The sequence below is a fragment of the Centroberyx gerrardi genome, chromosome 14 (genome assembly GCF_048128805.1).
Source record: "Centroberyx gerrardi isolate f3 chromosome 14, fCenGer3.hap1.cur.20231027, whole genome shotgun sequence".
Classification (NCBI taxonomy): domain Eukaryota; kingdom Metazoa; phylum Chordata; class Actinopteri; order Beryciformes; family Berycidae; genus Centroberyx; species Centroberyx gerrardi.
In genome coordinates, this window is record NC_136010.1 from 12,461,480 (window position 1) to 12,476,099 (window position 14,620).

At 45.5% G+C, this 14,620-nt stretch overlaps 1 protein-coding gene across 2 annotated transcripts; it reads right to left on the minus strand.

Annotated features, from left to right (window-relative positions):
• Nucleotides 1–1,588: 1,588 nt before the first annotated feature.
• Nucleotides 1,589–11,177, minus strand: LOC139908129 (protein Wnt-2b). Of its 2 annotated transcripts, XM_078288130.1 has the most exons (5): nt 10,996–11,177; nt 7,148–7,368; nt 4,928–5,205; nt 4,413–4,677; nt 1,589–2,922 (listed from the first exon to the last, which is right to left on the minus strand). In XM_078288130.1, the coding sequence occupies exons 1-5, from the start codon at nt 11,175–11,177 to the stop codon at nt 2,693–2,695; spliced, it is 1,176 nt and encodes a 391-aa protein (XP_078144256.1). In that variant the 3' UTR covers nt 1,589–2,692. The 2 variants fall into 2 exon arrangements, with proteins under 2 accessions (XP_078144256.1, XP_071750934.1); XM_071894833.2 differs by lacking the exon at nt 10,996–11,177 and having other exon boundaries at nt 4,413–4,673; nt 4,924–5,205; nt 7,148–7,289.
• Between the last annotated feature and the right edge of the window lie 3,443 nt (nt 11,178–14,620).

Below are 14,620 nucleotides of genomic sequence, written 5' to 3' on the forward strand. Positions count from 1 at the left end.
CTGTGATACTCTGCTAAAGGAATGCCCTCACCCTGGCATCCAGGACACAGATAGACTCTGCCACAGGCCATACGCAGGACACTGGCACTAGAATAGTCTCAATGACTGGAATGGCTTGATAATATTACCCTGAGGGACAATAAAGCTTATCTTATCTGGGGATATGGGCCTCCTGTGGCTATTATAAGCCCACTCCTGGGATGTTAAGGGCTCTTTTTAGGACGGATGAGGTTGGTAGACTGAAAGGTGAATCACGCATGGCCTGAATAGTAGTCTGTTAAAAAACTTTGAATTATAAAGCCATGTCACCAGAATGAGTTCAAATTGATCAATTCTGAATACGGAGGCATCTCAGGAGAATAACGTAGGTTAGGCAATATCTGATTTTCAGCTCAGCTATCTGGTAGAAAGGTTTTTGTGTCTCCGTCCTGTATAAGGGTATCTCCAAAGCAGATGCTTTGCATTTCCTGTGTCATGGAACCGGCGTGTCCAATCAGGCCTGAACATGGCTGCTTCCTGTCCCAAGCCAGGGCGAGGAGAGATGATCTTATCACCAGGGGACACATCTACCAACACAGCACAGAGGGTTGTAGGATTACAGGAGGTTGCACTAGTGTTATATCTCTCACAGTGCGAAGCTCATGATATTATATGGATATGCCCCGCAGAAGAAGCAGTGAATTAATGCCGTAGCAGTTGGTCTCTCTGAAAAGGCAGCAGTGCAGATAGCGCTGTGGAAATTCATCCAAGGAATCCTATGTGCACGCAATATATGTGAAACGCAAGCAATCGTGTGTGCATGATGTTGATTTGCCTTTGTTTCATTCTTGTGTGTGATATCCTTTTGAATCCATGTTATCAGGAGTTTCTGGACTCAACTTGGCCCTAATATAACCATGGCAGGGCTGGACTGAACTGAGAGGCTGGGGGGGCTGAGGCAGAGAAGATTGCTGGAAAGTATTCCCTTTGATAAGCCGGCCAAGAAGCCTTTGATTAAAGTTGGTCCCAGCAGGAACCCACACTAGGTCCTCTGTGGCACGACCATGTCCAATCACTAGCTATCAACAGGCTGGGGTAATTACAGCCATCTAGTCATTAGCCAGGGACCCACCTGGAATTCCTCATAGCAGGGGGTGGGATGGGGCCAACGGGGGTCGGGGTTGAGGCTGGGCCTTTAATCAAACACTTCCCTCCCCTTGACTGATACGCCACACCCCACCTCAATCCACACAGAATCAGCCTTTGTTAGCAGCATAGATTGTATTGTATTACAGCCCCAGTGTTTCTCAGCTCATGCACTGGCCAGGAGCAGCGATGGCGTGTTTCTGTGTATGTGTGTGTGTACGCGTGAGTGGTGTGTGTGTGTGTGTGTGTGTGTGTGTGTGTGTGTGTGTGTGTGATGGGAATAACACCAGGCGGGTTATGACAGCAGCACAACGGAACTCACTCACTGCCTGCTCAGTCACACTGATTAGTTCTGCTCTGTCTGCACTATCTAGTCTCTCTCTCGCTCTCTCTCTCTCTCTCTCTCTCTCACTCTCTCGACTTCTATCTGTTTGTCTGGCTGAAAGAAACATGGATCCCAATGTCATACTAATGCACCGTATATTTCATATGAACATCTGTTTTTATAATAATAAAGCAATATACACAAAGTTACACAAGCAAGCTGGAGAGCAGAGAAGTCAAATCTGTCTGATGTTGTGGTTATGTGTGGGCAGAATGGATGACTGAATGACCATCCAGGCCTTCTTCCTCTCAGCGGCAGTTTGCTGTCTTTTAGTAGAGTACACTGTATAATAAGAATAGTGGGAGTGCTCTTCTCTCTCCTCATGTCAGCCAATGTAGTGCAGTCTCATCCGCAGATGAGAAATGAAACAACACTTTACAATTTAAATAAATCACTTTACACAGCTCTCTTTTTTTTTACAGTTCCATTCAGAGATTCTAATGATGCATCCGTCCATCCATTTGTCCATCCATCTGTCCATTTGTCCATCCGGTGTCCATCTCCATGTCCTCTGCTAGTCCTCTGCCTGGCCTTCTGTCTGGCCACACAGAGCCAAACCTACCCATTGACGTCCACACTGTCCACTTCTCAAAGTGCACCTGTCAAGCTACTTCCCACTGTCCAGCCAAGCATTCATTTTGGTACATAAAAGAGTGTATTTCCCGAAAAAATATGTAAATTATGTGAGTATATGATAATGTTGTAATAATACTGGATACGCTTGAAGGCTCAGTTAATGTAAAAATGTGTCTTTAAAGCATCATGAAAGCAGCAAACCATTTTTTTTTTTTTAACCCAGAACAACACGCTAGAAAATGGCCTTCTGGACTGAATCTTTAGCCAAATCCACCCACCTCCCAAACTTCACTGAGTGTTCACTGGTCTCACTGTCCATCATCTAATCCCATTCCAGCGCCAAACGGTGAGAGGAATTCTGGGATCTGTAGTTCAGTCACAGGGCCATTCATAAAGAGGGGCTGATGGGTATTGTATTCATATTGATGGGCGTTGAATTCTAGTGCTTTCACAGAGACAGGTAGAAAAGCCATGCAATGAGGAACCGAGATTGGGGAGGAAGGCGGGGACGCAGAGCAGTTTTGGACACACTTTCCCAGAATGCCATGTTCCACAGGATGTCCTGCAAAGGGGAAGGGGCGGGGTTGCGTTAGAAGGGGTGTGTCCTCAGGTCTGATCCAACCAATCGGCTCGTTTGGGTGCCTTGCACGTGTGTATGTCCACGGCTTCCTCACAGTCCTTACACTCCACAGCGCAGCACCATTTGAACTTGCACTCGCACTTGGTGATTCGCTTGACCCGCGTGGTGTCGTAGCCCCGCCCACAGCACATGACCTCACAGCCGTCGGTGCCGCGTGATGTCTTATTGCAGACCCGCCCGGCCGTGCCCAGGGATCCTGCACACAGAGGACACAAAAACATGCTAAATCCTCTTAACTGGTCTTTAGTTTGATGTTTTACTTTTTCACCACTCCTGAGGATTTCCAAAAAGCAAGGTTCTGGTTCTGCTTTATATTACAGTACATGCTCAGATATGGACATTTGTTGAATATTTTCACCATAGTTTCCTGCAAAATGGGAATAGGTAGACAAAATAGAGGACATTGTTTCATATATCAATGCATCTGTAGCAGCTTGCTAGCCAACACTGCGGAGTGTTTAGCAGTACTCTGGCTAACTATTACCTAATGCAGAGGCATGTTGTCTGTGTCTTGTGTGAATGTCATACCCACAGAGATTAGCGCTGGTGTTTGGTGGGAGAAGCTCCCTGTTTGAACTGCTACCTATCACAACAAGCTGCCCATAGAACAACAGACCCACACACACAACTATGCACTGTTGGTAGAGTGGCCTATAGTTACACTGCCTTTCCCAAGCCACTGCTCCCTTTGAAGCCACAGTCCTGTGTGTGTGTGTGTGTGTGTGTGTGTGTCAGGGTTAAATGGACAGTGGAGCGTGACAGACAGACAGGCTCTCACACTCTGAGGCCCACTCTGCCCTCCAGCTACGCTTAGTTCAGACACACACAGAGAGAGAGAGAGAGAGAGAGAGAGAGAGAGAGAGAGCGAGAAAGAGAGGGAGAGAGGGAGAGAGAGAAAGAGAGACTGTGACAGACAGAAAGAAGATTTTTTTTTTTTTTTTGAAAAATGAGCTGCTTGTGTCCCTAGGCTGTGGATTCCACTGGGAGGGTGAGAGAGAGGGGGAGGATGGACCAAGGGAGAGGCAGACAAAGGGAAGGAGGAAGAGGGAGAGAGGTGGACAGAGCTTTGATTTCTGAGAAAGATGGAGGTGTTGCCAAATATCCCAAAGGTTTGTTCTGACAGAGAGTGTGTCAGTGTGTCATAACTCACTATCAACCATCCAACCAAGAATAGTCACAGCTGATCTGGTGCCTTGTGTAAGTCAGCCCAAACAGGTTGGCTATCTTCTGACCATGGTTTTGTGTGTCTGCATGTGTGTGTGTGTGTGTGTGTGTGTGTGTTGACAGAGACTGACAGAGGTCAGGTGGTCACAGAACGACCATGTCCCCAGGGTACAAGGATATAAGCTTCCACAGACATCACAGGGGAGGCTTGCTGTGTTATTTAGCTAACACCACACACCATACACACACACACACACACACACACACACACACAAGCATGGTCAGAAGATAGCCAACCTGTTTGGACCGACTTTTACACAATGCACCAGATCAGTTGTGACTATTCCACACTAGTCAAGCATGAACATACACACAACATACACATAGCAACCCTAAAACATAACACAGTCGGGGCAATCCATCAACATCCATGAGGAACTGTCTCTCTGCTTCCATGTCTTTCTCTCTTTCACTGCCTGTCTACCTTCCACTCTGTCTCTGCCTCTCTCTCTGCTTACCCACCTGCTGCTTTATCCTGCAGGCAGTAGTCCGGAGAGTTCTCAAAGTAGACCAGGTCGTTCTTGGTGGCCTTCCTGAAGGCTTTGTTGGCTACAGCGAAGCCTGTCCCGTCCTGGTTCATGGTCACCTCGATGGCCCCGTTGTATTTCCTCCTCAGGTAGTCGCCTGTCTTCCTGAAGTCTGACATGGCCATCCAACATGTCCGCAGCGTGCAGGAGCCGCTGACACCGTGACACTTACACTCCAGCTTCATAAAACGCTTCACTGCCTAAATACAGAGAGAGAGGGAGGGAGGGAGTTGTGAGTTTGGACTCTATGCGTTTTAATGGGGATTGTGTGGTTTGTATAAATTCAGCTGCTACATAACTTGTTTTTACATGGCTGCTGGACTGTCATTGCACTGTTGATCATCCTTCAAGGAGGATTCTTGATGTAATGGATTTCTAAAATGGGTCCCACCATATGTGTGTGGATCGCACACTTGCATGTCCACCTGTGTCCTGCAAACGCACACTTACTGTTCTGCCACAGCGGTTGTTGTGCAGGTTCATGAGCGCCCGCGCATCTCGGACAGTCCTCTCCTTGGCGTCTATGAAGGCTTTGGCAAACTTTATCCCATAGTTAATATTATCGCTACAGCCGCCCCAGTCGAACTCTCCTCTCTCGTCGCTGGCCCGCCCGCGCTTGTGGGGGTCGCAGTTGCACGTCTTGAGCTCCCCCTGGCTGCAGGCGCGGGTCAGCGCATACACCACGCCCGCCGAGGAGATGGCGTAGACGAACGCTGCTTCACGGCTGCCTGAGAGAGAGAGAGAGAGAGAGAGAGAGAGAAAGAAAGAAAGACGTTAACATGCATACACACACGCTGCCATGACCAGGCCTGGGTGTGAGCCATCAGGGCGTGATAGTGCAGCTGACGGGGGCATATCAGGCCTAGTGTGGAGTATAGGACAGCTCTGTTTAAATATTATCATGGAAATAATCCTAGCAGCGGGGCTCTCCTCTGCTCACATAAATTGTTTAAAGACAGACACAGTGATACCCCATTAATCAGCACCAGGATGATGTCATGACAGCATTATCTACCATTGCTGTTCTCATCTGGTCTCTTTAGTTTCTTAGAGCTTGACTCATCTACCGTGTGGCCAGAGACATATCTAGATTTAGATATAGAGTTTGGTCACAGTTGCTTTTAGCAGCGCCCGTGCACAGTAAATGGCAGCGAGAGTCATGAGAGTTTGTCCATGGTGAGTCGCTTCACCCAGACCAAAGCACATCAACAGATTTCACCTGATGACTCAGTGCCATTTTCTTACATGATGCTGGAAACATTTTCTTTTAGTAGGCGCAATGAATATTTACACTGTGCTCCAAAATGACCTGACAAAACTTACTGACAATAATAATAGCTAACATAAATGCATCTGAAAACAGCAATGTACAAATTCACTCTACAAACCTATCTGAGCCAGCCAGGGCCAGAAGAGTGATCTGACCTGCTTGTTCTGTATTCCCTGGAATGTCCCATTTCATCCTTGGGGTGGGGTGGTGGTGGGGGTGGGATGGGTGGGGTTGGGGGGGTATGTGGGGGGGAAGGGGGTGTTGGTCATCACTCAACCTGCGCTGTTTGTCTGATGGCGAGAATATCTCTCTAAATATTTACATCTACATTACTGTTTATTCCTCTCCACCGCACACACCCGTATCTCCGTATCTGCTACTTGTTTCCATGCATCGTCGGCCCCCACACATGCTTAGGATGGCTGAGAGAGGGACAATAACAACCCAAGGAGAGTCAGTGACTTCTGTGACTGAAGCATTTAGGACTCTGCCTTGCTCAAATAGAAAGAAAGAGAAAGCATAATCCAAGAGCATGATCCTAAAGATGTAGCCATCACAGAAGTCCCAGTTTTTACTGCTTGCACTACATGCAGCAGTACAGATGAACCATTGCATCCATGCTACACCCACGAGAGTAATTGTTAGTTTTGTTCTCCATTCAGAAGTGAGAAGGCAGCAGTAATGATCTAGCAACCAGTCGACTGGCAGATATATGCAGGATAGATGCAAAATAAAAGCAAGGCTTCTACAACAGCTACCACTGGAACTCCCAAGGGAAAATGCCAGCTGACTCCAAGACACCAAGTAGCCTGGCTCACAGGTCTTTGGTTACATATTTAATATCCAGTGGGCTACTGAACAGTGCCTATCCTTCTGTTATTTCTGTTATATAGTAAAATGTTCATGATTCAGACTGTCTGCGGTAATAAAACCCTTCATAAGGAGGAATTATGTACACATCGGCTAAGAAGATGGGGGGAAAATGTGAATGTGTGCATGGGTGTGTGTGTACTGTATATGTATGAATCTGTTACAGAGCAGCAGAGTCTGGCGGGAGTGGAAAAACAAAATGACGACGAGCCCGCGTCTCCGAGCTTGTGTGTTTATTGACGAGGCGCAAGGCATTACAACAGTCCATTAGCGACTATAAACACGGAGCGCCGGTATACGTGAGTATGGGAAGGAAAGATGGGAGAAAGAAGAGAGCGGGGGGGGGGGACGGAGAAGGAGGGATGGTAGAAAGAGTAAAGGAAGAGAGGGCACAATGAGGAAGAGTGAGGCGAAAAAGAGACAGAATGAGATTGGCAGGGGATGGGGCCCGGGTTCAACATCTAATCCACACACTTACACACACACACACACACACACACATATACACATAGACACACACATGGACTTACTCCGTAGCATGACTCGTCCAAACACGGTGTGGTCGCGGTCCAGTGTGCTGCAGTTCCAGCGGTGGTGTCTGAACTGGTGCTGGCACTCTCTGATCCATTCCTTGGCGCCCTCGCCGATGGACTGCATGATGTCCGGGTGGCGCTGGCAGAGCTGCCGCTGCTTGTTCACCAGGCCTGGGATGTTGTCGCAGATCACACGGGCCCCCAGCGCACCGATGTACCTGAAGACAGGAGAAAATTAACACGTGTCATTTAGAGTGATTCATTCATTATCTGAACTGGACTGAACCCAGTGTACTTCAGTAATTGATGATATGTTGCAATTGGCTTCATTAGTAGACATAGGTGTCAAAGTGTCAGTGAATTGACCCCCTCATATGGTAAGTATTGGTCTTGGTGTTGCACATGCGGTCACACACACACACACACACACACACACACACACACACTCACACACACACACACACACACATAAGGTAGTGAGTTGCGTGAAGGAGAGTGGTAGTAACAGTCCTCTATAAGTCAGAGTTCACTACACTTAACAGTTTAAGGTTTGCGAGTAGAAGGGGGGGGGGGGGGGGGGACCATTTACTCTGGTCTCCAAATAAATAAGCACTTAACCTCTCCCCATGAGACCTGTGTGTGTGTGTGAGAGAGAGAGAGTAGGTGAGTTTGTGTGTGTGTGTGTGTGTGTGTGTGTGTGTGTGTGTGTGTGTTTAAACGTTTCCCAATGGGGTATGTTTGAGTTGAAATCATGTCGTCACAAATCAGAGCAAGAAGTCAGGGGCCTCCAATAACCCTGTCAGACTAAGACCCCATTTACTCACTTACTCCTCTCTCTCTCTCTCTCTCTCCCTCTCTCTCTCTCTCTCTCTCTCTCTCTCTCTCTCTCTCTCTTCCTCTGCCATCTCCCTAACTTAATAGAAGAGACTTTTACAGTATCCCATTAAGGTAAATGCTGCATTGAGCTTACTCAAAACTCAGTTTTAATCCGTATCCAATTGTGACACGTATGAGAGTGTGCGTGGATGTGAATGCATGCATGTGTGTGCACATACGTATGTGTGTGTGTGTGTGTGTGTGTGTGTGTGTGTGTGGGACCCCTTGCAGCTTGGTGGCTGCGGGGCTTTGGCGGGTCAGTGAGGGGAGGTCAGGGAACGTGTAGCTGTGTGGTCGTGTTTTACGAGGCTGGGCGAGAGGATGGAGACTGGAGGCTCTCTGCTCCCCAGAGTGGGATTAGAGAGGAGGAATAAGAACAGAGTGCTCATCAAAGGACAGAGCCAGGGCAGCAATTCACACTTCATTCTCTCTCTCCTCTCTCTTTTTCTCTCTCTGTCTTTCTGGAAGTCAGGAGGACTTGTGGGTTTTATAGGTTAGTAAATCATTATCCACAGGTCTAAAACAACACGATGTAAAGCCCCACTGCACTGTGGATGATAGGGGAACGACAAGTGGACAGATAAATAGATAGACAAAAGTGAGGTGGGACACAGGAGGTTTCTGTTGACTTCTGATGACAAATAAACCATAACTTCTCTTATATTACATTGGCCTCTGGCTGCTCTGTCATCTTCTCTAGCCCTGCTCTGGGCAATCCTCCTGTTTGAAAGCTATATAAAGAGGGAGCTTTGATCATGTAGAGTAACAATTCAAGAAACTTGGCACATTCATTCAATAATCTCATCCATATCTCCTCATTTTTTCTGCTGTTATCAAGACTTAGAAATCTACTAAGAAATCCCATCATTTACCCTGTGGATCAAGTGCCTGAGAGAAGTAATGTTTATTGAAGTAATTTTGCTTTATTGTTATGGATGAAACTGTCAAAGGGAACTTGGCCATATCAAACGGAAGCCAAACTTGCAATTGCCTGACATGGCCACACACACACACACACACACACACACACAAGACGCACAAGATGGATGAACTGTAACATCAAACACTAATAATTTTCCCTATTCAGGCTATTGCACTTGATGAATTATTGTAGGCAACCTAGAGGCTGTAGATGTTCATTATTTCACAAGAGCATTTATCACAGAGATTATAAACATGATATATTTCCTATTAGAAATATATATTTTTCACATTCCGCAAAAGGCTGAGACTCCCCACTATGATTTTGCGACCCCCTGGGGAGCCTAAACCACTGTCTAGATCATCGCTTATATAGGGAAACTTGATAAATGCAGTCTCTGGACGCGTTTTAACCCATTGGATATTTTTGATTGAAGTTCTGTGAAACATGCTAGAGACCCAAGTTCACATGGACAACAGTACATCATCACAAGAATATCCCCTGTTAAATTTGCCATCTCATGAAAAGACAAACTGAATTTCCATCAAAGCCAATAATGTCCAGCCAAATCTGTTACACACACTCTTTCCACTGCTCCCCATAACTGCTTTTAATCTACACAAACTATTAGGCATTCCTTCACCCCCATACCCACCCACACACAGACACTTCTCATATAAACACGCTCACACACATGGACATTTTCACGTATGTTATTGCGCAGGCAATGAGATATTTTCACCCCTCACCTATGCTCTAGATGGCTGGTTTTGGGGTATTTTAGTGAAGTCATTGCTTCGTGTGTGTGTGTGTGTGTGTGTGTGTGTGTGTGTGTGTGTGTGTGTGTGTGGTGGTACCTGGTGAATTAATGACTGTTCTGCCTTGCAGAATGCAGGCTCCAGCTGAGCTGAACACGCGCGCAGCCAACAGCACCGACATAAATTACATTTATCGCTCTATTATTATTGCTCAATATGGCAGGCCAACAACTGACACGAAGAAAATGCATTTTCGAAACAAAATCTTAGAGAGCTTTGACTCTCATTCACAAACTCGTAATTTAGGTTATTTTCACCGGTAAATTAATCTTTCTGTTCTGTTTTTTCAGGGCCAATGTAATAGGGCCTAAATTAAATTATCTAAAACTAATGCTTCCAAAAGGATAGGAAAACACAGTTAAGAGTTTTTGTTCGCAGTCATTAACCCATAAAAATAATAAGAAAATGCACCCATTCGTGACAAATAAATATGAATTTCCTTTTAATAAATCATGTGCGTTTAAATTAACTGCAGCAATCAAAATGTAAGAATAAGAACAAGAACAAGAAAGTTGCTCAAAAATATTGCCAGCAACTCTGCGCAGCAACAGCCTTGATGAGAAATGCATCGTTACGTCCGTGATAATAAATTAATTGATAGTGGCCCTCAACATTATGGCCTAGCCCATATTCTGCTAGGGGAAAAAAAAACACTAGTCCAAATTAATTGGAATGCACTACTTTTAGGGGAAAAAAGGTTGTTAAAATAGTCATAACTTAAATTCGTTGGCAATGTGTGCAGTTCTAACGAAAGACCCAGAGCTAGGCTGTAGTCCCAGGTTCGTTTCATACGATTAAACTGAACGATGAATAACAGCCGCATCGTTCAAATGCGTGGGATGCCATTTCCCTCCCTTCTCTATTCAATTAGACCAACACAGATAGGCTCGTAATAATAATGGACAAATTAGGTTAATATTAATATGACAACAACAACAACAACAACAACAACAACAATAATAGCCTACAAATAATAATAATAATAATAATAATAATAATAATAATAATAATAATAATGATAATAATAATAATAATAATAATAATAATAATAGCCTAATAATAATAATTACACTAAATCATAATAAAACGCTTTCTTTAAGCAGCACTTTTCAGACACGGACCTTATAATCCCTGCACTTTTACGCCCAAAGATACCAAATATTTCAGCTCCCATGAATCTTACTGGCAGGCAGGTAGACCTGTAGGTGTGACGGGCGCAGACTACTCACCACCACGACGAGTCCACCCGGGGCGTCACCAGCAGCAACAGCAACAGACACGCACAGTATATCCGCGAACTGGCACCGGGGCTTTGGCACGACGATGCCCTGGAAGAGTGTCTGACTCCAGGCGAACCAAAGCTCCTCATCCGGGCCGCCCGTTGGCTCTGAACCTTATTAAAACCCAGCATGGCAGCAAGGAGTTCCAAAGTAATTTCAGATTTCAGAGGAAAATGCCCAAGTTTAATAGAGAAGGTTTGATGTATAGTAGGCTAAGCAACCATACAGTAGGCCTCATTATCCAGTGTGTGGCTCCCCGTCGCGCGGCTGTCAGGAGTGTGAGGAGCGCCTTTTCAGTGCCATGTGCGCACCAGACTCTCCACTGGGCGGTTATGGCTCCCGACAGGAGGTTTACCTGAGGAGACGGGCAGTAAGTGTTGGCTATTTCACCTCACGGGGCGGCCAATCATCTCCCCCAAAAAACACCTATCCTTGTTCTTTGCTCAGGTCAGAAGCAGGAATAACATCCAGGGTGGAAGGCGCTAGACTCGCTGCGGTTCTGCCGGTTCCCTGACTCTCTGCCGGGTCGGATGCTCGCGGCGGACCTCTCCTTTATCAGCGCGCGGTGGATAAAGTCACAGGCGCTGAGCTGAGGGGAGCTGAGAGAGAGAGAGAGCGTGTGTGAACGAGTGTCTGGCTGTGCGAGAGAGGCAGAGAGAGACAGAGGGGTGGGAGATGAGGGAGGGCTCGCTGCTGACAGCTCCTCTCGCCCATTGGGCAAATGTATAGGGGTTATAGAGTTTGAGGAGGAAGGAGATATTGACGGCGAGAGGGATGGATGGAGAAGTGCGTGTGAATGTGTGTGTGATGTGTGTGTGCTGCTCTCCTCGTTGGCGGTGGCGTTGAGTGGGTCGATGTCGAGACAGTCCTGACGTGAAGAAATCACCTGTAACCACAGACTGAAATTATTATAATTATCAAGCCTTCATTTACAGCCCACAAGTAAGTGCGGCAATTTGATTATTGAAACACATTACATTTGCAAATCCACATGCAATGTAGGACTAATTAAATGTCCAAACATATTGGAAATGCAATATTTAATAATGATACTATAGTAGTCAGAATTATTTGATTTATTGTAATTTTTACTGATTGATAATTATAATTAACAATAATAATCATATTTATGATATATATCCATATGATTTATGTATCTTCTACCTTCTCATGTAATATGCTGACCCCCCCCCCCCCCCCCCCCACAACACACACACACACACACACACACACACACACACACACACACACCTCTCAAATCACTGGCATTGCTCCATATTGCAAACATTATTACAAATGATTAAGGAAATCGTCAATAGGAATTTTATTTATTATTACAAATTATTTTAAGTATTTAAGTATTTAAGTTATTTAGGAATTTGTTTTGCCTGCAGGCTAAACCTAAAACACAGCAGAAGAAGTGAAAATCAGAGAAAAAAGGAGAGAACGTGGGACTGGGAGAACAGAGCCAAATCGTCCAGTGGAACAGCACTGTGGCTTAAATATGAACCACATGTGCCGTGTAAGAGAGAGTGCTGAGACAGCGCTGGAGTAAAGCATGAAACACTCACACACACACACACACACACACATAAGCACACACACACCATGCGGTGTCCCTGGAGAGCGACCATCCTTACCTTCCTTCCCATGTGTGTGTGTGTGTCTTCAGATTGGCAGCACAATGTTGTTGATCATCTACTCTGATGTTTCTCCTTGTCCTTGAATGATTCCTGACAGAAAAACTTGCAGTTAAGGACCTTTCACAAACTCAAAAACCATTGTCCGACTTGCTTACAGGCACCAGTTCATATGTTATTTTTGTCGCCATAGACTCACATTTCTCTGGAGAGTTTGTGATATTGGATTAAGAATACCACAGTTGATTCAGCTGACCCAATAATACTAACTAACAAGTAAACAAATCAGGAAATCCTTGTCGGAATTGAAACTATTAGAATTAGCTAGCTGTCGCAAACTGCTGTTTCATCAAAAGCCTGAGAAAACAATTATGGTGTTTATGCCAAAGCCGCTGTTAAAGCTAAGCTTCTTTTAGAGACATTTGTATTTGTATAGGCAGGCATATGCAGTCTGCTGTCAGAATGGGACACACACACACACACACACACACACACACATACACTTTGAAACATTTTCAGATAGGCAGGCACACACACGCACAAACACACACAGACTAGAGAGTGGGTACAAGTTTGTGAGAGGCCGTGAGGTGAGGCAAAGGAGCCAGACTCTGGTGAATATTTGTGCGCTGCAGCTTAGCTCACAATTTTCTGTTAAATCAAAAGGTATTAGGGAAGCAAAAACACCACTGAGTTATGCTCCCTCTCCTGGGGCTGGAGCTGGAACAGACTCTCCCTCTCTTGCTCTCTCTCTCTCATTCTCTCTCCGTCTATCTCTCTCTCTCTCCCCGAGTCTGTGAACTTGACCCCAGCTTTCTCTTCATAAACAATAACAGAGTCAAGTGGCTCCTTGTCAGCTGGAGGAAAAGTTTGCCCTGATGTACGGGGTCCAATCTGGCAACCATCTCCCCAGAGGAAAAGTACGGATGGGGGTTGCCATGTTTGAATGCCGCACTGGGGTGAAGGAGGGATAAGGGTGAGATTTAGAGAGGCAGGGGTTTTGGGCTAAGCCAATTGATTTCTGTGTTGATACATTATAATCACTCAGGATTATTTTTGAAAGAAAAGTTGCTGGGGGAGCTGTGGAACGGGTTGAATGAATCAAGGGCAAGCCAGAAGCACGCGGTATAGGTGGAAGAGTTGGACTAATGGCCCAGTAATGTGTCCCCTGTGGGGCTTATGCTGCGGGCTGTCACCAGCCGGGACGGTCAGGCAGTCCAGGGATGAGCTCAGCGTCTATTCCCAGGGAGGACAGCCTGCCGTCAGGCCTGGCACAGCTCCCACACAGATGGGACGCACAGGGGAACAAGAACAAGGGAGAGGTAGACAGGAGGAACAGAGTGAGGGACAGAGGGGAGGTGAACAGATTCAAGATGGGGAAAAGTGGGGAAGGTCGCTGCGTCTACCTTCATTCTGCCACATCTCAAATAAACTAAAGGTATTTTTTTGGAGATGTAGCAGATATGTACAGCGATATCGGGAAAGGTGGACAAGGTTGCTGCAACCACGAGGTCATATTGTAGAAATTAAAATAAAAAGTTCATTATGATATATCCATCTATATTTGCATTATTTTACTTTTCTAAGACACCAATGATGTCTGTCTGTCTGTCTGTCTGTCTATCTATCTATCTATCTATCTATCTATCTATCTATCTATCTATCTATCTATCTATCTAGATGTATATGTAGATACAATTGAACTGAATAGATCAAGTTTCAATGAATCATGATGATAATGCATGAGAGAATGGGAAATCACAGCAGAAGAGAAGACTCAGCTATATTTCTGCAAACTCAGACAAAAATATCATCATGAGACAAATTATTCAATCACTGCAAAGGCGAAACACATGAGTTGTTTCACGCAGAGACTTTATCTGTATTTATTTTTGTTTTCATTACCATCACAGTTTGTGTGTGTGTGTGTGTGT